Source organism: Eumetopias jubatus, unplaced genomic scaffold, assembly GCF_037043125.1.
Source record: "Eumetopias jubatus isolate StellerSeaLion01/CBP00866 unplaced genomic scaffold, mEumJub1_p1.0 scaffold_11, whole genome shotgun sequence".
NCBI classification, from domain to species: Eukaryota; Metazoa; Chordata; class Mammalia; order Carnivora; family Otariidae; genus Eumetopias; species Eumetopias jubatus.
In genome coordinates, this window is record NW_028274817.1 from 16,552,234 (window position 1) to 16,574,458 (window position 22,225).

Consider the following 22,225-nt stretch of genomic DNA (forward strand, 5'->3'; position numbering starts at 1 on the left):
GATCAAACATTATAACGGTTGACTTCGAGGAAGGAAGCAAAGGGTATGGATAGATAATTCTCTGGATAGCAACATTAATGGTGGCATGCTCTGCAAAATTAGGACCCAGACCGATTTTACTTAGAGCTCCAAAAAATGCCTCACAAGAGGAAGTCAACTTTTGTTGACAAAAGTGTAGCAAAGAGCCCACTAAAAGGGAATAAATTCTAGGGTATATGCCCCAAAGGCAACGGGCCCAGGTGTTAGGGTATTTGATAATGGTGAGGAGAGGAGCTTTTTTGAGGGCTGGAGAGACTCAGCCTGGCAAAAGGAGGACCCTGCCCCTCCTCCATCTGCCTATGCTAAGGTGCAGAATTTTTCCTCTCATGTTATAGAAATTAACTCCTCTTCAGCTGTGGCTCATGTCCATGTGCGTGGAATGGAGACTAATTGAGAGTCCTTCAGTGCAGATCTGTATTAGAGTGAGCTGTAACTCACTGTGACCTTGAACAAGAATTTTGTGGGAAGTGGATTGTAAGGGATGTCATTAAGTAGAAACACTGAAAATGTAAATGTTTCTTTCTTCTTTGCCATTTCATTGACGCTTGGCTAGAATTTTAAAAGAACGGTTCCTGTGGCGTGAAATCTGATGTCAGAGAATCATTTTTCTTTATGTGAGCTAGCAGACTTTGCTATCACTTAGTGTAAAAGCTTTCTAGATAACCATTTGGAGAAATATCTTTGGGAGGATTCATGATTAATGAATATGTTGTTCTTTAGGTGTATTTTTCCTAGAAAGTAGGTTTACTGAAAACCTATTCTCACACTTTTGGAGGGAGGAATTTTAGGTGTATCATGAAGGAGTAAAAAAAAGTTGAGGGTTTTTATTTTCTTAAGCACCCAAGCTGAAAACAATTATGAAAAAAAGAGAAGCTACTTTTAAAAATGTTCATGACCTGCACAACCCATGTAGTGTATATGAAATGGAAGGTATTGATATTTATATTAGAGCAAGTGTCTGTGAACTTCTCCATCCACCAGCTGCATTTTCTTCTACACCAGTGATAAGCTCGGGACTCAGCCGCCCAATCTTTCTGATCTTGCCAATTAACCTAAATGGCTTTGGCAGGTTGGTTATCTGACGCCGGGGCTCCTGGGGGTTCCTGGAGAGATTATTTAGGAATAATAAGGAAAATCACTCCTGTTTTTTTCTGAGGACACTTTGCCTTATCCACTTTCTCTGTAGTCTTGATTGCCCACAGGAGACTGCTTACAGGGGCAACCATTAAGACTTCTGTACACTAGGGGGGTGTGCAGAGAAAGAAGTGAGAAGCTGGTGGCCAGCATTCCCCAACCCTGGGAATCCCTGTGGCCCTCCAAGCCTGGCCCTGAGTAGCTGTCTTAGAGATGACCCTACCAAGGCCTCTGTCTGCCAGGGATTGTGATCCAGAAGTACTGTTGGGCGCCAGAGAATAGAATGTTCTAGCCAATGAATGGTATTTTGTCTCGAGGCTACTTTTTTATGGGTCGCTGAATATGTAACTGAGGCGTTCGGAATTCTTTACCTCCAGGCATTCTGTTAAATTAAGAGCCCAGTGAAGATTATAAATTGGTATTGGAGAGAAACTCTGAATTGGTGCTACCAGGCTGCGTGCACCTGAAGCTCGGACAGGAAAGCTCTCTTACGTTAGTGGTAAAGCGCGAGAGCGCCGACTTTTCCTGCCTGCCCCTAGCCAGCCCCCCAGGAGTCCCTAACACAGTCCCGTGAGCCTTCATTAGCACCCACTGCTTAGGGTAGTATGCATTGGAGCCTCCAAATTATTGAAGAGTTTTGGGTTAATCACCAGTATTACTAATCCTGTTTAGAGTCGTGGGCCCGTAGTAACTGCAAAATTGATGCAGGTGACGGTAACCTAGGTCGGAGTGCGCATTTCCCGCCCCTTGCTCACTTGGGCTGATACTGCCTTCCTTCAGGAAACCTTTGGTTTACTACCACCACAAGGGGGTTCCAAGATTGCCAGATAGAAACTTAGGTTCATAATTTCTTATCATTTAAAGAGCAATAAAAACCCTGCTTGATTTCTATCTGGAGTGGATTTGAAAGCTGTTGCCAGCTCACTGGAATGGCGCACGGAGTTTGAAAATAGCAACCCTAACTCTTCCAACTACATTTACAGGAAGGTATTCTTAGAAAAATACAATGCAACTGATTTTCAAAATGTATGTGTTTCTGATTGGCTTTCCCTAGCCTACCTTGCAGGATTAGTGGACCTAAAAATAATTGGCAGTCTTAAGCCCTCCAGAGCTGTATTTTGGCAAGGTTTTGCAAAATACTAACTAGCTGCATTTCTCCTACTGATTGATTGGTAGGTGATCTCAAATGCTACATCTGCATAATAACTATAATTTATGTGCTTTCTTACTAAGGCTTAGGTCAAATGACTTAAGGCTTTCGATGTGCATCGCACATCCTATGTGGTAATTCCACTCCTTTTCGCAAAGGGGCGGGTGGATTAATGTATATGCTCCCCTAGCCCCCCTGGGAATATTAAAACCCTTTAGAGATTTTCTTTCTTTGTTCCCGTGAAGCAGAACATTGTGTATTCCTCCTGTGGTTCTTGGGTAGCTTGGAGGCACTGGAGTTAGACAGCAGCCTGCTTTTTAGCTCACTTTGTGGCTGCATGGATTTAGGTCTAGAAAGTGAGCAGAAACCATTTTGGTAACTCTTGACCAACGGCAAGAATTGTTTTACTTTTGGAACAAATAAAAATTAGAAAAAGAGTAAAGTAGCAATTGAGGGATTAGGGAAACCACCTCCAGCAAATAATAGCTTAATGTAGCTCCGATTAGTAAAATTACACCAAGCATTGATATTTTTTAAAAGCCTGATGAAAGCTCCCCCCCAACACACATATTTACCCCTTTTTCCTTTGAAAACGGAAGTTTGCTTTTTAAAAAAATAACAAGCTTTTTATCCAGAAGAGTTTCAGATTTACAGAAGTTGGGAGGATAGCACAGATGGTTTTCCTGTCATTAGCACCTTACCTTAGTGTGGTACATTGTCACAATTGATAAGCCAATGTGGATGCATTATTATTTGAAGTCGCCATCTAGTTCTGATATTCTGATATTCTTAGTTTTTTTTATTTTGCTAATGCTTTTATTGAGATATAATTCATATCCTAAATGATTTGCCCATTTAAAGTGTACAAGGGCTTTTAATGTAATATTCACAGAATTGTGGATTCATCACCAAAATCAATTTTAGAACATTTTCATCATCCCAGAAAGAAATCCCCTACCTTTTAGCTGCAACCTCCCCTTACGCCCCATTCCCCTAGGCAACCCACCAACCTGCTTTCTGTCTCTGTAAATTGACCTATGCTGAACCTTTCATATAAATGGAATCATACAATATGTGGACTTTGATGGCTGGCTCTTTCACTGAGCATAGTTTTTGGGTGTTTGTTTTGTTTTTGTTTTTGAGATTCAGCCATGTTGTAACACGTATCAGAAGCTCATTCCTCCTTCTGGCGGAATGATCCATCATACAGATATACCACATTTTGCTTATCCCCGCCGATGCACAGTTGGCTATTAGGAATGATACTGCTGTAAACATTCACATACAAGTCTTTGTGTGTTTTCCCCCAGTGTCATTTTTCTGTTCCAGGGACCCATCCAGGATACCATATCTTAGTCCATCATCGTGTCTCCTTAAGCTCCCGGAGCTTTGCTTTTGATAGCCCTTGAGAGGTCTGTGTTTCATTTTCATCAGTTCGCTCTCACTCATGCAGGCCGCTCAGCACCTCTTGTCTGGCTGTCTTGAATTCTCTCAAATCCACGCCGGAACAAGAAAGTTTCCTGAACTAGCGAGGGGAGAGAAGGTGCTGGCCCTCCCGGCCCCTTTCCTTCAGCTAGTACAAGTTGTCGGAAAAGTCTCTTCTTGGATGACTTCAGTAGCTTATCGGGGTAGAATAGATGTTCTTTCTTTCTGTGTTTCCTCATTGCACTTTTTACATTTACAGAAGGCTTCCTTGTTTACAAAGGGCTTTGTAAGGCTCTAGTGGGTAAGCGACTTTCCCCAGAGCCTGCAGTGAATCATGTCCAGCTGGGACTCAAACCCAGGGCCTGACTTCCCACATCAGTCTTCTTATCCCGAGACTACCATTAGCCTTGCAGAATGAAAGATCCAAATCGTGTTAAGTATTTGGAACCTTCTAAACTCACTTCCTAAACACCCTTGTAACGAGCTAAGTTTTCTTCAAAACCCAAGTGAGGCACTCCATTTCGGCAAGAACGAGCAATGTGAAATTACAGTCTTCTTACGTTTGCAATTTACAAAGTGCTTTCCAGTCTCTTCTCAAATGTTCCTCACTGCAGCCCTTACCCTTAGGGTGCAATTTGTGTCTCTATTAGTTACCAATGGCACTTGGTCGTTTTATTGGTAGAAGTCAGTTGGGGTGCAGAGAATGTCCTACAGAAGTTGGGAGGATAGCACAGATGGTTTTCCTGTCATTAGCATCTTACCTTAGTGTGGTACACATGCTGGTGCAGGTGAGCCTGGGTTCTCTACCACTGTGTCCCGGAAAGGTTTCTGGCTGCTGTTCGCCCCATTTAGAACTCGGGGGGGACTAATGACTAGCATCTCCTAGTATCTCCTACAGATACAGAAGCTAACACCTTAGTGGTGACTACAAGTATTCTTTTATCACCATTCCCCCCAAATGTGTCAGAAGTGGAGAGACGTTTTCTTGGCATCTAGTCAGACTTCAAAATGAATTTTCTGAGAAAGCCCTAGAAAGTGGTTGTAAGATACAGGTAAAAATAGTCGAGTTGATAGTACATAGCAGAGAGCTGGCCTGAGAACTGCTCACCATTTGTAGCACTTTCTAGGGGGGAAGTGAGAACGAGCAACCGAAAATCCACAGACATTGGCTGCACCCCATTTGTACCTCAGAGCCAGCCTTTGGTAAGAGGAAGTGAACAAGATAAAATGAGAACGCACATTTCCACAGATTGTTTTCCACCGAGTCCTGATAAAGGATCGAATAGATTTCTCATCCTCAGTGCCTACTTCTTTAGCCATTGATTTGAAGAGCTTCCAAAAAGGGACCAGTACACACTCGGCAGGATCGAGTAGTCATTTATTGTGATTGTCTTTGTTCAGCTTTGAAAACTAGGGCATATATCAAGACTAAAGAGAAATTACATAGAGCTGGTGTGATTGAAAAAAGTTTGGCTCTTTCGAGTGATTTTTTTTTGTTTGTTTTTAATGACATAGCTTTAAAAGCACGCTTCATTGAATCTCATCCAAGCCTCCGAGGACAGGGCTAGGGGACCTTTTTTCTTTAGAAGGCCACTGACCCACAAAGAAAAAAACGAATCAAGGGCCATGTACAAAAAAAGCAACTTAATTTAGGTGCCTCCTTAGAAAACCATAAAGCATTCAACTTACCTGCTTTTCAAATGAAGATCAGGGAACTCTAAATAAGTACAACAAATTAAAAAAAAAAAAAAAAAAGCCTCCAGGTTCCTATTCGGTGCAGTCCGAAGCTGTGGAGGAGGGTGATGAAGAACAGTCGGGGGGAGGAAAGGCGTGAAAGTAGCCAGGAGGAGATACACGGAGAGAAGCCTGCACCCAGCAAGGGTCATTGGAAGGAGAAGGTTGAGCTGGGGAGAGAGAGGAAGCAGAGAATAGTCGTAGATCATGACCTGCTGTTCACCTGAGCCATTGGACTAACTGGTTCACGACTATTCCCAGCTCTTCTGTCGGTCCACTAAAGCGTTTCAAGTACTAATTCTTATGGAAGTGTATGTAGCAGAATTACCTAGGGTCCTTAAAAAAAAAAAAAAAAAGGCACATGCCTAGTACTTAGCCCTGCACTGTCTGCCCACCTGTCCCCATATCAGGTCCTCTTGTTCCAGTGCTTGCTCACTCAGGCCGAAGGAGACATTGCTCCTTCTTTCCTAAATGAGAAAGGATCACCAGGTTTAGAAAGGAGATCTCCAGAAAGAAAAGGCATTTCTCATTCAGACACAGTATTTTAGGAGCAGTCGCAAAGAGAATGTCTTTCAAATAATACGTGTGCCCTTTTAATATAAACCATTTTGGGTACTTAAAGTAGAAATATGCAAGTTCAAGATCAAGAGTGCTCTTCTGACTGAGCCAGCCAGGTGCCCTAGAAATAGTCAAATTTTATTTATTTATTTCTTTTAGAGTGAACTAGTATTTGGGGGGGTGGGTAAGGGCAGAGGGAGAGAGAGAGAATCTCAAGCAGACTCTGAGCATGAAGCCTGAGACGGGGCTTGATCCCACAACCTCAAGATCACAACCCGAGCTGAAACCAAGAGTGGGATGCTTAACCGACTGTGCTACCCAGACACTTCTAAGTTTTAAAAACCAAATGAGTTGTTCGAGTTCTTACCAGAATGCTAAGCTCTGATTCCATTTTCAAACGCACCAAGACTGCCCCCCCCATATTTCCCATCAGCCGAAACTGGTTACGGCACTGAGCCCCCCAGTAGCGTATGCATGTCTTGGGATTTACTTCACAAGTGTGTCTTGGACTGCGTGTGTCTCAGGCAGGGCTTTGGGCAAGGATGTCAGATTATGTTTTCAAGTAATGCCTTTTAGAAATGCGGACAGAATAAGTGGTGCATTCCAGGCTACGTGGGCAAAGTGGCCTGTTGGAGTAGGCTTCTTGGAACAGAGAGGAAGACGACTTTGACGGCAGAAGCATTAGCCAAGTGTCTACCCTGTTGTTGTCCTTTACACAAGGTGAGCCTTTTACCATCAGACAAAGTCTTCCTGGAAAGACCTCTCTAAAATGAAAGTGGACTCTCTTTTATTAGGTATTGCCAAAACAAATATGTACTCCAGTGTTCTGGTATAAGCTGGTCTCCAGAAGGCCCTGCTAAGGGTCCCTGATGGCCATGAAACGGGCAGAGTACACTGGCTGTGCTGGACTATTTATTTTTTATTTATTTAAAGATTTTTATTATTTTGTGAGAGAGAGCATGCGCACAAGTGGGGAGAGGGAGAGGGACAAGCAGACACTGTGCGGAGCGCAGAGCCTGATGTGGGGCTTAATCCCATGGGCCCGAGATGATGACGTGAGCTGAAATCAAGAGTCGGCCGCCCAACCAACTGAGCCACGCAGGCGTCCTGACACACTGGGCCTTTTAGATGCTCTAGTGTATATGTATGTGAGTGGAAATGGCACTCTCTGCATTTGGCAGGTTACTGGTAACTTTTATTGCCGTTACCCATTTTTGAAAGGTGTCTCCTTAGTGTAAAATTCCTGTGGGTCATTTTATACCCCTCAATGTCTAGCACCTTCTTAAGTACAGAAAATTACTCTTTCCTGCTGTCTCAGAATTTTCTGGCTTCAGGTTGTGTGTGTGTGTGTGTGTGTATGCATTGGGGGTGGGAAAAAGGTGTGTTTTTCCTTGAATTTAGAAACTTATTTTGATAGCATCCATTAAGTGGCCCCTTGGTTTATTATATGTGTGAACCCTGTTAAGATTTGGTGAATGTAGATTATCTTCCAAACTCATGCATTGTTTGGCCTTGGAAATTCAGTGCATACCCCAATGGAATCTTAGCAGGCATTTGAAAACCAGCATGTGATGAATTTTAGCCTGTGACGATCTTAAAAAGTAGCTGCTCCCGTCTTATAATTCATTTAAATAGCCCTGCATGTCTTAAGCTCTTACTCTGAGCATTCCAATTAATTTTCTATGTGGGGTGTGAGTGTGATGGATTATTTAATACAGTACAGCAAGTACTGTCCTAGTTGGGGTTCTTCGTATCATTTCATATGTTAAGACCATATTGGGGGAAATCCTCAACCCTGAAACCTGGAGACTACTGGATATCTCTCCGTTAATTATGTGTCTCAGTACCAAAGGCCTGCTGTGAACTTGTTAAGCCAGTGAAGAGGGAGTTTTGTTTTTGGTTGTAACAAAGGTGTTTGCAGAAAATTGAGCCTTAGCAACCTTCTTTGGCTAATGAGATCTAAGATACTCTGCAGCTTCACAACTCCTAAATTCTTAGACACAGTCTTACCCTCCCCTCCACCTTTTTTTTTTTCTTTTTTGGTTAGATTGATCTGTTGACCAAGGGTTTCAAAGATGCCAAAAGAAACGTTTAGCAGTTTCTGGATGAGGAAGTTGTTTGAAGATTTTTCCCCTCCCCCCTTTCCTAAATAGTCCTTGATTACTGTACCCCCCCCCCCTCTTTTGTGTGGCAGTAACATTCTCCCTACTTTTCAATTGCTGGGAAGGAAGAATGATCGGGCATTCATATGATTATGTAATATTTGTGTACATGCTGTGGACGATCCAGTTTAGTCAAATTAAGTTGCTTAAGTCCATTTTATCTGCAGTACCCCACCTCTCCAAGGCCACTGCAGTATCTATCTTAGGTCAAGATTATTCTTCTACTAAGCACACTCAGCCAAGAAGCAGCAATGGCCGGCTCATGGCCCAGCCAGTTCATTTCCTGTAATTGGTGGTGTTTGACTGGCTCATCATTCTCCAACCCTTTATTTATTGTTTACACTTATGGTTGACAGGTGCATATGTCTTCAACATACTTAATTCCTGAGTTCCCGAGATCCTTGATTTGTTTTTAGACCCCTCGTCTTATGTGGAACATGGATGGTAATAGCAGAAGGAAAAGTGGCAGTGAATCCTTGTAAACATCTGTAAAAATCGGATCACACCAGGTAATAGTGGTGTGACTCAAGGGGTAATAACTTTTGGGGTGCAGTTTTCAGTGGCACCACATCTCTTGGTCATTATGAGGGAGAGGTATGGTCTCTGCAAACGCAGTTGTGTTCTGTGCCAGGAGGAACAAGGTGTGGGTGAACTTTGGGACCTAGTAAAAAAAAAAAAAAAAAAAAAAGGCTCTCCAGGGGTGCCTGGGTGGCTCAGTCCTTAAGCGTCTGCCTTCAGCTCAGGTCATGATCCCAGCGTCCTGGGATCAAGCCCTGCATCAGGCTCCCTGCTCCACGGGAAGCCTGCTTCTCCCTCTCCCACTCCCCCTGCTTGTGTTCCCTCTCTCGCTGTGTCTCTCTCTGTCAAATAAATAAATAAAATCTTAAAAACAAAACAAAACAAAACTCTCCAAACCTTCCTGTCCTAACCACAAGCAGAATATAGTCGGTGTAGAGGGAGGGAGATACCTTGTGGGTAGAGCGGCTGTGGAGTGATGCATCTTATGGCACTTCTCTTGACTCCTAGGACTACATCACTGCCTGAAGATGACATTTATTGGAAGCCATTAGTCTATATTGGGATCAGTGGCTACATATCCTGGTATTATGAGGTCAAATAGTGTCTGACAACTGCACAGGAGATGCTGGATGAGAAAATCTGAAATTTGAGGATCATTTTCCATTACGCTTTGTGACTTCTCATAGCCTGAAATTATCCAGCGTGAACTCCCCTTGTTTCCCCTTGGCCAGCAACCCCTTGAAATCCACTTACCCCTTTGCTTCCCCACAGTAAAACTACTGCTGGTGTGTTTGCTCAGTCTTTGGCTGTCATGTATTTTATTTTATTTTCTATTTTATTAGAGGGGAGGGGAAGCACAGAGGGAGAGTGGGAGGGAGAAGCAGACTCCTAAAGCAGGGAGCTCGATCTGAGGACCCCGAGATGATGACCTGAGCTGAAGGCAGACCCTTAACCAACTGAGCAACCCAGGCGTCCCTGTCCTGTATTTTATAAATCATTCTTCATTAAGGGTACCTTCTCTTGGAATGTAAACTCCCAAAAGCTAGAAAAACTTATGTCTCACTTATATGACTTGTACAGTATTAAGCATAGAACCTGGAATAATTTATTTAAAAAGAAAAAAAAAAAGCCTTGGGTTGATCTTAAATGATTCTGTTTATTGGCCACACCGATTTCCTGTGCTGTAGCAATCTTCTTGGTTCGAACGTCCTTTTGTATTTTGTAAGTGGCTTTCTTAGTTTAGCTGTCCCATAAGGGAATGGATGTTTTTGGTTTACATATCCCCGCCACATGGGGCTCGAACGCACGACCCTGAGATCAGGAGTTGCATGCTCTACCCAACTGAGCCTGCCTGCTGCCTTGATGTTTTTAATTTTAGTAAAACACTTCAGATACACACGATGTCTAGGCTTTTGCGGGAACCTTGCCGGTGGAAATGCAGCAGAGTGTGTGCACTTAAGCCAAACTCTTCCCTCTTGGACTTGATGAATGATGATGGAGATTGATGGTCCTACAATTTTATCTTCCAGGTGATCATTTGAAGATCTGTCCCCAGGGCTATACCTGCTGCTCTCAGGAGATGGAGGAGAAATATAGCCTGCAAAGTAAAGATGATTTCAAAAGTGTGGTCAGCGAACAGTGCAATCACTTGCAGGCCATCTTTGCTTCCCGTTACAAGAAGTTTGACGGTAGGTATGGGAACTTTGGTCCAAGTAAGCGTCATTATGTGCTTTGTTCTTGAATTTGTTTGACACCTTTTATGCAAGTCCTGTTTTAGAGGTGGGGACAGTTCAGTTTCTACGATTGCTTTTTCAGAGCTCCTCTGTCTCTTCCCAACACATTCTCCTTGTTGGAACCTAAGGGCAAGTTTGCCTTCCAGCTTCATTGCTGGGATCCTTCTGGATGCACTAGAATCTGTATGGTAGGCATTATGGAAATATGGTCGCAAGAAGCCAAAAAAGAGATTGAAGTAGTTTAATTTAAAGGCTTTCATTTATTTTCTTGGGTGAACACAAAATAGTGTTGTTGACGTAAGTCACTTAAAAAAAATCTCCCTAATAAAAAGCAGGCATCTGAAAACTTAGCATAAGCATAGAGATTCTGCAGATGCTGGACTTCATATTAAATTTCAAACTGGATTTCCCAGAGACAACTAGAATTCCTAGAAGCCCTGTAGAACATAGATAGGATTAAAACTCAGCTCTTGAGTTTGCATGCAGCAATGACCCAGAAGTAGCTACTATATTTATAATTGTTGTTAAGCTGGGCTTCATCCCTTAGCTGGCACTTTGGCGTCATCTGTCCGTGTGAAGCCACGACCAAACTCATTTCAGTCCCCTGTGCCAAACATGAATTCTCATATGCACGCTGTCTTTTAATAGTGAAGAAATAGCCAATATGAGCCGAACGAGAGGCACTTCAATCATATCTGAAGCAATGTTACAGATAATGGACTTTAAAAACTATAGACTATGGGGTCCAAAACACCTCAGGATTCTCTTCTCTGGTGCTCTTCACTCAGTTTGAAGATTGTTATGAAGTAGATTTAATTTTAATAGGAATGATTTCCTTTGTGCCTGTTTTAAAGGCCATTCTAATTACATAGTACCTTTGAAGCATGCTTTTCTTGACATTATGTGTGGTGAAGAAGTACAAGGCAAATTTTCAAGATGTGAAATGTCTTTGAGTATTTCTGCAAAGGGCTTGTTACCATGGTGAGAAGTTGGACTAAATTAGATTTATATAGCTGATAAGGCAGTCCCCAGCTAAAGAACAGGTTGTATTTCGAATGTTGGCTTTTGAGATTTGGTATTTGAAACTTATAACTGATTTAATAAGTGTTAGGTTCCCAGGTTAGACCATGAGAGCATATTTAATTTGTAATGAGTTGAATTAAAGTTTTCTCTATGTAGCATGTCATTTATCATACCCATTTTGCCACCAGTTACTGTGCAAAATTGTGTTCTGTCTTGATTTTATCTCCTCCTTTTCCTGGATGGATGAAAATGTTTTATATATCCATATATCCTGTTTATTAGTCCACACACACCCCCACACACATGCTGTAACTATAAAGAGTACTTAACAACATGTTAACACCTTGTGAAGATGGGTGTTATTGTCAAAAGACATCATTAGGCCACCTCTGTCTCTCTTGGTCCCTAAACTGTTAGGGTGATTATTGAAAAGACTGGTATTCACTTCACTCTGGCATTTCTCATTCAAGACTGTAATCTTAGCATTTTCTTTTGCTTTGAGTAGAATACTTAGATAATCAGATGGCCATCTTTGGAAACTTGAGATGCTGATACATAAAATTGACCCCTTGGGGTTTAATAAGGGCATTTAGAAGGGGAAAAGTCCTGCTCTTTACAAAAGGCTAGCCTGTTGGTAGCATGACAGAGTGGCGATAAAGCTGTTTTCAAGTTCTGCCACCTCCACGTCGCCCCATTTCCTGTTGGACATGCCTCCTTCTGGTTTGGAGCCCACGGACATTAGGGACCCCGTGCCTACAGGCCTGCCGCTTTAGCCATTCTTTCCCCTTCTCACTCCCCATGGTTTTATAGCATTACTCGTATGATTCCAGTGTGTAATTTTTAAAAAGCCATACAGAGAAACACTATCAGTAAGTGTTAACATATGTTTTTTTTTAAAAGGACGGAAAAACAGTTTCTCTGACCTTTTCCTACCAGGTTGCACATTCAATAAATGTGTTAACACTGTTTCTTTATCAATTTCAAAACTGGTGATGAAAAATGATTATGAAACTTTAGTTTGTTTCTTCTGACTTCAAATTAAAATATGGCATAGTCAATAAAGGTAGTGAGCACAGATTAAATTTCCTTTGAAGGAGTAGTAGTTGAAATGTGTTTGGTCTGGAGATCAAAACAGAGCTGGGATACGTTGCCTATTTCCTCCAGACTAGGTTTTCTGAGATAATTAAATGCTTTTGTATGGTAAAACCTCAGTTGACTGGTATCCAGCAAACCACAGTCCTCAAGTGGGTGCTGCGTTTGTTGACTGATTTTTAAGGATGGCAGGACCCGCTAGCTCTCCTCAGGCCTAAAGAGAAAGTTGAGTGAAATTGTATAGGGGCTGTCTTGATGCTCGGAAATCCAAGGGCAGGGTGCTTGGTCAAAGAATTTTCCAGGCCATTATAAAGGACAAGCTCGAGCTAATTGATGTGAATGAAAGGAGGTTGGGCCGAGCAGCAAGATGGCCACTGGCCAACCAAGCTGGGGCGGCCAGGTAGCAGGAGGAAGGCTGACAAGTCATGAGGAAATAGGAGAGGGACACGTGGAAGCCCACAAGGTCAGGCAACTTCAAAGGAGCATCTTTTGCCATCTTTAAGCTTACGGTATAAATTTAAAGTGGTGACCCTGAGCCCAGGCATCTGCCTGTACCATCAAAACTTAAGTTCTGTTTATGAGATAGTGCCTCTTTCTAAGGCCAGAACAACTAACTTGTTATAAATTTTTTTTAAGATTTTATTTATTTGACAGAGAGAGACCGCGAGAGAGGGAGCACAAGCAGGGGGAGTGGGAGAGGGAGAAGCAGGCTTCCCGCCGGGCAGGGAGCCCGATGCGGGGCTCCATCCCAGGACCCTGGAATCATGACCTGAGCTGAAGGCAGACGCCCAACGACTGAGCCACCCAGGCGCCCCTAAAATTATTTTTTTAAAGATTATTTATTTATTAGAGCACGCACACACAAGCGGTGGGGGAGGGGAGGGGCAGAGGGAGAGGGAGAAGCCGCTGGATCCCAGGACCCTGAGGTCATGACCTGAGCCGAAGGCAGACACTTAACCTAACCGACCGAGCCACCTAGGTGCCCCTCTTAGAAACTTTCCAACAAAAATAAGGTTCATAGGCTTTTAGTGGGTCAGCCTTCTTTAACTAGAAACCATCCCATTGCCTCGAATTTCTCTCCTTCCTCCTCGAGGAGCTCCAGAGTTCAAGTGCCAGTTGTGGCGTTTCGGGGCCAGTTCCCTTATCTCTAAAGGCTTTTTTTTTGTTCTACCTGTTTAATTTTTGTACACGTTTAATTTTTTACTGTTTGCCCATCTAAAGAGATTATACAGTCTGTAAATCCATTTTTAAGTTGTGAACTGTGTGCATGTGTGTGTTTTTCAGACCTGGGTAAAGTACAGAAGTACACTTCCTTAGGCAGTATCCTCCCCACCAAAATTCTCAGGGTTCTCCTATTTTAAACTTGTATGTCTGAGTGTAAGGTCTCACTTCTTTATTTTTCTACACTGTAGTCTCCCTTATCCACTCTCTAACTGGGGATGCTCCAAACCAGAAATGCCCTGCCCTAGGCTGGAGACCTAGAGCCAGGAAGTGAGAGTGGTAGAGCTAGCTGCTCCCCCTCTTGGTGAGTTCTGGGGGGAGCAACAAATTTTTTTTTTTTTTTTTTTTGAAGTAGAACTGCTAATTAACATAGCTGAATCGGTTGTCTCATGAATATGCTAATCAGATGCTCAGTTCAGGGGGCTTTGAAAGAATCGCCAGGCAAAGGAATAGAAATAATAGAAGTGGGGCATAATCCGTGTTTTGGGACCACAACATAAAGGCCCACCCCAAAACGTCGCATTTTGTGAGAGACTAGTTGTTTTTAAAAGAAGCATGGTTCAATCAAACAACCCAAATAGATTAAGAAGATTAGAGCTGCCACGTTAAATATATCTCTGAATCACATAGTAAAAATGATGTAACAAGTATGAAAATACATTTTTGCTTAACTTCCCGAATCAAACGGTTTGCATGTTAAAGAAATCTTAAGGAAATAGAGCTGTCTGAGGCTAGTCCATTGCAAAAACTCTGTTAATTCCTCGTGTTAGGGAACAAATGTAGTAACTTCAGGGGCAGAGCGCATTGAATTGTCAGCCTGGTTCTGTTGTGAACCCACTGTGACCTGGGGCAATTAACTGGGTCTCAGTTTTCCCATCCATAAAATGAGGGGGTTGAGCTAGATGCTCTCTAAAGACCCTTTCAGTTCTAAAAATTCTGTGAATCTTCTAAACATGTGACTAGACCAGCTGCTTTAGTGAAAGGTCTTACAAGATGTTAATTAGCCGCCTGTCTGGTACCCTCTATTTTCCTGCTATCATTTCTTAACTCCACTACTTTCCCCAGGTCTTTGAAAACCCTCCCATGAGCCTGAAGCTTGTTAACTCGAATAATAGTAGAAATTTTCTGAATTAGCTTAAAACGCACATAAAAGAAATAATTGTCCCGTCTATCTGCACAGGCCAAGTGTAAATCAAAGTGGCCACCCTTCCCTTAAGCCCTCAAGCCCCCTTGTTTTCTATCATTTCACAAAGGCAGGACGCGTCGCACTCTACAGATTTAGCCAGATCTGTGTTTTAATCACTGACTGGAAATTTCCCAGAGTTCACACGGGCCATCCCTTCATTAGGCCAGTCGGAAAACCCGCGTAGAGGCGCGGGGAGTTGACAGCATTTGCATTCACAGGCCCATGAAAGCAGTGACCTCAGTGGGAGGAAGCTGGCCACTCACCTTAAAAGGCAAATGCGTCTGACTAGGCTTCATGGCCATTAGCTAAGCTGAAATTTCTGGAATTTTCCTGACCTCTGACCTCCACTATTTTTTCAACTACATGGTCTTATCCTTCGCACATCCATATTGACTGACTCAAGACCCCCCTGGGGAGGTTTTTACGTTTATAAAAAAAAAAAAGTCTTAAATATCCTCCAAAATGAACATGTGGTAGAATGTAGAACATCCTAGGGCTTGCTTTTTTAATCTTCACCTCAGATTTGATCCATTCAGACGTTTAAAAAAAATGTGTTGCTTTCTTAAACCTTTGCTGTAGTGCAGTCAGTGGACAGCATTTCACGGGATGCTTAGCTCGGAACTGGATAGAGAGGTGAGGCCTTCTGGCCATCCTGTGAATGTCACACTCTTTCCAGATCCTTATGCTAAGGGTCTTTGATTTCGTTGGAAGGCACTACTCCTCTTTTCTTTCCAATTCTATTTTCTTTTCCTTCCATGTGAAGGGGACTAAAATGCCGGGCATTTTTGCTAACTCTTTCATAATCTCTCTGTGAACCTTGATGAAAAAAAGCCACTGGCAGCTTTACTGTAATCAAATCAAGAGCTCAGACAAAACACATGCATTTCTGTATTGACAAAGGTTTTCTGCCTTTTGAGTTGTTATCCGAAGTGTGACCAATCGTGGCTCTAGCATTGGCTATCTCGTCAGATTGGAAATGCTTGTGCAACTTGCAGGGCGCCCCGAGCCTGGAGCACCAGCGCTGTGGGCCTCTGCTGTTAGCTTTGACTTCTTAAGAAGTCACGGCATCAGCAAGAAGCAGCCGATCTGTTTGGAGGCAAATAAATAAAATGGAAGAGCTTCAGCTGAACGGCTTTTATCTACTTTGTTGGTTCATTGCACTTTGAGCCTGGGAGTGGAGAACACTGTTGTTCCTCTCTGCCCAGCCTCCTTCTATGTGTCTGTCTGTCCAGGCAAAGAAAAGGGCGTATTTGATCTAGCACTGCCTCCCAACTGATTGACTGGGGGAATTCTCAAGCCAGCCAGGCCTTTTCTTGTTTATTGTCCCTGCCCAGCTCCATCCCCTCTCCCCTTGAAAGAATTGGCAAAGCCATTGAAACTCTTGTAAAAAATATGACTCACAGAGAGTGTTACGTGGGCACACCTTTTCTAGAGGTCAGTGTGTCAGAAGTCTTGAAAACATTCATACCCTTTGATTTAGTCATTCTACTTTTAGGTATTTCAAGGAAAGAAAGATGTCTGTACAAGGGTGTTCATCACAGCATTACGTACAATAATGACAAATAGGAAAATGGTCTAAATGTCCCACGATGACTCTGGTCTGTCCACATGGTGTCCTATATATGCAGTTGTTACCGTTGAGGTTTCTGAAGGATCTTTAATCACATAGGAAAGGCTAAACATACCCAAGAACAGGGTACAGATATGTTACGATCTCAAGCCTGTAACAATACGTATCTTCATAGGAAGAAGAGAATTTGATAAACCATTGTTGCTGTCTTTTAGAAGTGGGGTTATCGGCAACTTGTTTCTATTTTCTTCATATCTTGTCATACTTTTTAAGTTGCTACAATTTGAAGGGGATACTTGATAGGAAAAAAATTGTATTTTTTCATGAAAAATGCTTTGGTGGCATTTTAAGAAAATATTTGGGTTTTTTCCCCTTAAAGTATCACAGTGGTCACTATAGACCATTTGTAGACAGAAAAATGCATGGAAACCTCCAGCAATTAAATGAGTAGAATAAGGGAAATAAAGTACTCTTTGAATATGTGAAGGTACAGTATTTTTCTGGTTATAAAATGTCACTGAAAAATTTGGGCGAACAAAATTGAGAAACATCTATTGAAAAAGATTACCCCAGGTCCGTAACACCCATTGTATTTACATCAACACTGTATTTGCCTCATCTTTTTTTGTGCAGGTAGATGCGAATTGGAACATAACAGATTATTTTTACTTTGTGTCCTGATTTTTCTCTTGATAATAGGTTGTGAGCACCTAGACCATATTACAAGGTTTGTATGTGAGGCCATAGAGTAGATCCACCTACAGGTTAGTATATGGAACCCTTGGGTGGCTTCTCCAGCCTCCTGGCTTCCCCAAACATCCCCTCAGCCTCCTCTGAGCACTTGAATGAGAAGGAATGTGTGTGTTAAAGGGAATTGGCTTAGCTGGTACTGGGTGTTACCCTTCGTATGGATGGAATGGGGTCTAGTAGAAGGCTTACAGTCTTTAGCCCATGTCTCTAGCTACAGTAGCACGAGGCAGGGGCCATGAGAGATAACATAAGGAGCTTTAGCTTTCAAAATGGATTAACTAAGAAAATTAACCTTGCAGAAAAAGAGCCATGCCTACTTTGGCAAGCTCCCTAGCACCGTTTCGTATGTTCACAGCTCCTAGTAAGGGCTGCAGTTGGCCGTTGCCCCGTCATCCTAGGGGAGGTCTGTTGATGTGCTGTCAGTTGATGAACATTCATCAAGTACGTGTCCTTTCAGTACATCGTGCCATAGCAGGCACTTTTAAGAAGTAAGATTATGCCGAGATGGAGGAAAGTGCCTGCTGAAAACTCAAGCAGACGTTACTGAAAAAGCAAGACAGAGGGAGGAGATCGTCAGAGACCAAAGTTTCCGTTTCGTTTTTCCTTTTTCTCTTCCATTCACAGGTGCTTATGTTAGCCGTTCTTGATTAAATGCGTTGATCTCTGGTGAAGGGGTGAATAGAACTCTTCGAATTTTCTTAACAGTGAGAAAAGTATGATTTGTAGCACTTAGAAGGAGGCTTCTTTTCTCAGGAGTTTTGTTGAGGTGGTAACTTACTGTTCGCACACCATGCCAGGGCTGCGAAGTTCAGCCTTTACAGTAAAGAGGAAATTAATCCTTCAGCGTAAAAGGCAGCTTCCTAATAATATGAAGACAAGGTGGTAATTTATAACACGCAGCCAAGTGGATTGAATAGAAAGGGCTTCCAGTCTCTCAGGGTCGTGGGTTAGTTCTAGAATGTTTTCTGGCTCATTCGTCGATAGCCAGTCGATTGTTTATAATGGAGTAACTAATGGCGTTTAATAGCAGAACTGGGGCCTTTTGACCTGTTTCAAGAATTTTGAATGTTTATTTGATGCGAGACAAGTGGCTGGGGATAGAAGAACATGATGTTCTTCTTCGTTCTTTTAAAAGACAGGATATTTGCATAGAAAACTTTTATATGGAAAAGGCGACCTCTCGTTCTAGCTGTTCCCATGTTAAACTGATACTCCTGACTTCCGCATAATCCATTTTAGAGCTGGCAGATACTTTCAGTCCCCTAGCTCAGCCCTCGGACTGAGCGGTGAAATGCGTGGGGAGGGTTGGGGGTTGACCTGCCGCTTCATTCTTAATTTTCCTTTCCCCGATTCTTTGCTTAATCCCTGATCTGTGTTTATATATGCGTGATGTGTGTGATACACCTCTTCCATGGGTTGAGGTTTCTCCATTCGGTGTCTTTCACTCAGTGGTCGCTCCCACCCTTGTAGATGTCTGGGACATTTCACAGCATCGGAAGCCAGAGCCATTAAGCATTTCCTTTGACTAAATTGCTCCCAGTTTTATAAGGCCTTGGGTCTTCTTAACTGACCTCCATCAGCTTTGGCTTCATTTATGTTCCCCGAGCTGGATAATATTCGACTCTGCCAGGAAAGATAAAAACAAGCCTTAAGAGATTTTTAAAGTGACTGTAGATAGGAAGAAACCCTAAAGGTGACCATAAGAACCCTTCACCAATTACAAGTAGTGTCCATTTATTGAGCATCTCTGGCGTGCTGGGCATTATCCATATGAGGTGAGCAGTAACAGCATCATGTTATGGATGAGGCCAAAGAAAATCAGGTGAGATCTTCTCTCCATTCAAGGTCACACTGCTCATAAGTGAGGGATCCCGTGCTTTCCCCACTGTATCACTCCAGTTTAGGTACGTAGCATGTTACAGTGCTTGTTTCCACCCCTGTGTTCCGTGCTCATCCACGAGCACTGGGAGTAGCAGTTGCTTGATCCTTAGAACGTAAACACTTAAACCTCCAAATTGAAAGCTGAAGGAGAAATAAACCCTGATCACCTCTTTGACTCTTTCAGACACCTGTAGCATCACTTGAAACAGACTCCCTGCCCAGCATTTTCCATGAGTACAAGCAATTGTCACAAGGGAGATCTAATTTCCCCATTAACTTAAGCTTCTGATCGCTGCGGAATCCTGGGTTACACTGCTCTGGCTGGTCCTCTCTTAGCCACCGAGTGTCTTATAATTGGCTTCAGGCATAATGATTAAGGAGGAATGATTGCCAGCTGTCTCGGGCCTGTACAGTTTCTCTTTAGCAGTTAAGATCAGACCCTGATCCTGGATTCTGAATAATGGGGGAAAAAGTGAAGATGAACATTACAGTGATGAATGAAGTTGCTACTGAGGGCCGGGGACCAGGACTGGGGCCCGAATGTCTAATTTTGCTCTATTCCTCATTGAGAAGGAAGTGTCCTAGGAAGAAAGGGAGGAGTGGGGATGCAAAAGAGTTACACATGCACGTGTGAAAGCTGCTAGTTTGATAGGAGGAGCAGACGTAAGAGCTCCCCCCCTTCTCCTTTTTTCTCCTTACAGCAAATTGTTATGCTTTGGTTGATATTGGACCTAACTGGTATGGATTTTGGAATTTAAATTATGTCTGCCATCCTTACAAGGTCTCTGAGGCAAAAGGCATAGTTCGAATGGTCCCATTTAACAGGGTCAGTAAGAATAAGTCTAAAGAGAAGGGAGTTTGGGTCCTCCAGGTCCCTTGGCTTTTGTTCTCTTGACTTCCATAGGCGAAAGAGATGAATATTTTAGAACTTGCTATATGAAATGAAGGATTAAGGATTTTATAGGTGCTTTAAAAATCTCTGGGAAACATAAAGCCATGTGTGGGGCGTTGGCGGTATAGTAAAGGTGAATTGGATGAAGGAAATTTGTCTTCTCGGGAACGTTGATTACAGTCTGGGCAAGAAGGTTAAGATGCATGGTAAAACTGTGGGCTTTGCTTTGAGCCCATAATAGCCACTCAGTACATACTTGTCAAATTGCATAGCCATTAGGAGGGATTCAGTGATCAGATTTTAACTTGTTATATCAGTTTTATAGAATTTCTGTATATAGCCCACTCGGTCTTTATATTTGCGACTTATATGGCCATACTAAAGAGTCTTTTGAAGTGTGTCAGAAGGGAAATCGATTTTCTGAACAATCAAAGGAATTAGAATTGAGTATGTATGTAGCACCAAGCTAATCTCTTAAAGTTTAAATTAACATCACACACAGCATGCACGCACACACCCTTCCTAGACAGTATTTGAGTCATGGGAAACAAAGTAAGGTCCATGGTGGTATTGGACAGAGGGCATGCTGGTTTGAAATCATTTCTCTTTAATTATACTCCAAAGCAGCTACATTATAATACAGAGCAGCACCAACCCATAGGTTCTTGATCTGAAGGAGGAACTCTAAGACTTTTATTTTTTTTCCCATAAAATGTTCAGTGTCTTAGCATTTCTTTGACCTGGAGCACTTTGAAGCTTAAACGGTGAACTCTGACATTGTATAGCTGTTTTAAATTAAAACACCTCTGAAATGCCTCTCTGCCCCCACCCTTAAAACCTATACAACTGTAGGTGCCATTCACTAGAAATGCAAGAAAGTATTCAGTTATTTATTAAATGAGTCATCAAAGCACAAGTCAAATAGTTTCCAACATCCTACTTTTACACTAAACGATGTGTGCCAATTTTATGAGCAATATAATAAAAATCCAATATTAGGGAAGGACCTGTGGTTGCCTTTGGAATCTTCTCTTTTGGATCGTGAACTAGCAATAGCAGTGGATTGACACAAGGCTTTGCGTATTGATCTCAATTGCCAGGCTTTAGTTTCCCAGCATGTGAGAGCTACGTGTGCAACCTGCGGGACACATACTAACGCAGCTCAGCACACCTTCTTCATTATGTCCCAGACGAACCAGCAGCACCTGGCTGGGCTGCTAGGGTTTCGAGCAAGGTATGGGAAGTGGACCAGATGGCATTTCCAGGTCACTTCATACCCCAACACTCCCCAGCTTTGATTTCTAGAAAAGTGTTACCTGCATCTGGACACTCAGTTGAGAGACTTCCACACAAGAAAATTTATCCCCCCCCCCAAAAAAAATCATAAATCACACCCAAGAATGCAAGGGAAAAAATGGAAAAAAACCCAAGTCACTGGAAAGACATTTTTCCTCTAATTAAAACGCTTAACCCGTATGCTTCATATTTAGCACAGCCCCGAGCTGGTGTTGATTGCTATTGAGGAGTGAAATGGGACACGTTTCCTTGGCGAGAGCAGCAGTTCTGAAACCTTAGGGGAAGCAGAGTCGCAGATGGCTAGGCTCCATGCCCAGGATCTCTGATCCGGTGGGTTTAGGGTGGGGCCCAAGAACTTGCATTTCTAACAAGTGCCCTGGTGATGTGGTGTTGATGTTGGCCTGTTGTGGGACCACACTTGAGAATCACTTGGGATTTTAGAATTAGAGGCCTCTCAGGTACCTGATTTGAGTAATGCTTTTCATATGGTTCCCCTAGCTCCTTGTGTACTTTCTGGTCTTCTTCCGGGGAAGAGAACTTGGGTAAAAACGCCAGGCTGTGCACTTGTAATGGAGGTGAGGAGTTGACTTGTGTCCCCGTTCTTCTGGGGACACAAGTTTTTAGCTTTTTAGCTCTTCAGAGGGAATCCATTTCCCTTTGTCTCCTTCTTCAAGAGGGCCCAGGAAATATAAAACAAGCGAAACTCAATCAAAGTAAAAAGAAAGAGCTCCTCTCCCCACAAAAATACCCCGCAAACAAAACACACATAGTTTGAAAAGCTGGAACCCAGAAGACTCTGGGCTTTGAGGCTCAAGCCACCGTGTGGTTGACGAGTTGGGGGCGTAGGTATGGAATCTCTC

At 42.7% G+C, this 22,225-nt stretch overlaps 1 protein-coding gene across 1 annotated transcript in view; it reads left to right on the forward strand.

Annotated features, from left to right (window-relative positions):
- GPC4 (glypican 4) overlaps positions 1-22,225 on the forward strand; it is a 101,811-nt gene that overhangs the window by 59,801 nt on the left and 19,785 nt on the right. The window contains exon 2 of the mRNA XM_088028921.1: positions 10,251-10,409. Coding sequence (XP_087885047.1) covers positions 10,251-10,409 — 159 coding nt within the window. The remainder of the gene's footprint in view (positions 1-10,250; positions 10,410-22,225) is intronic.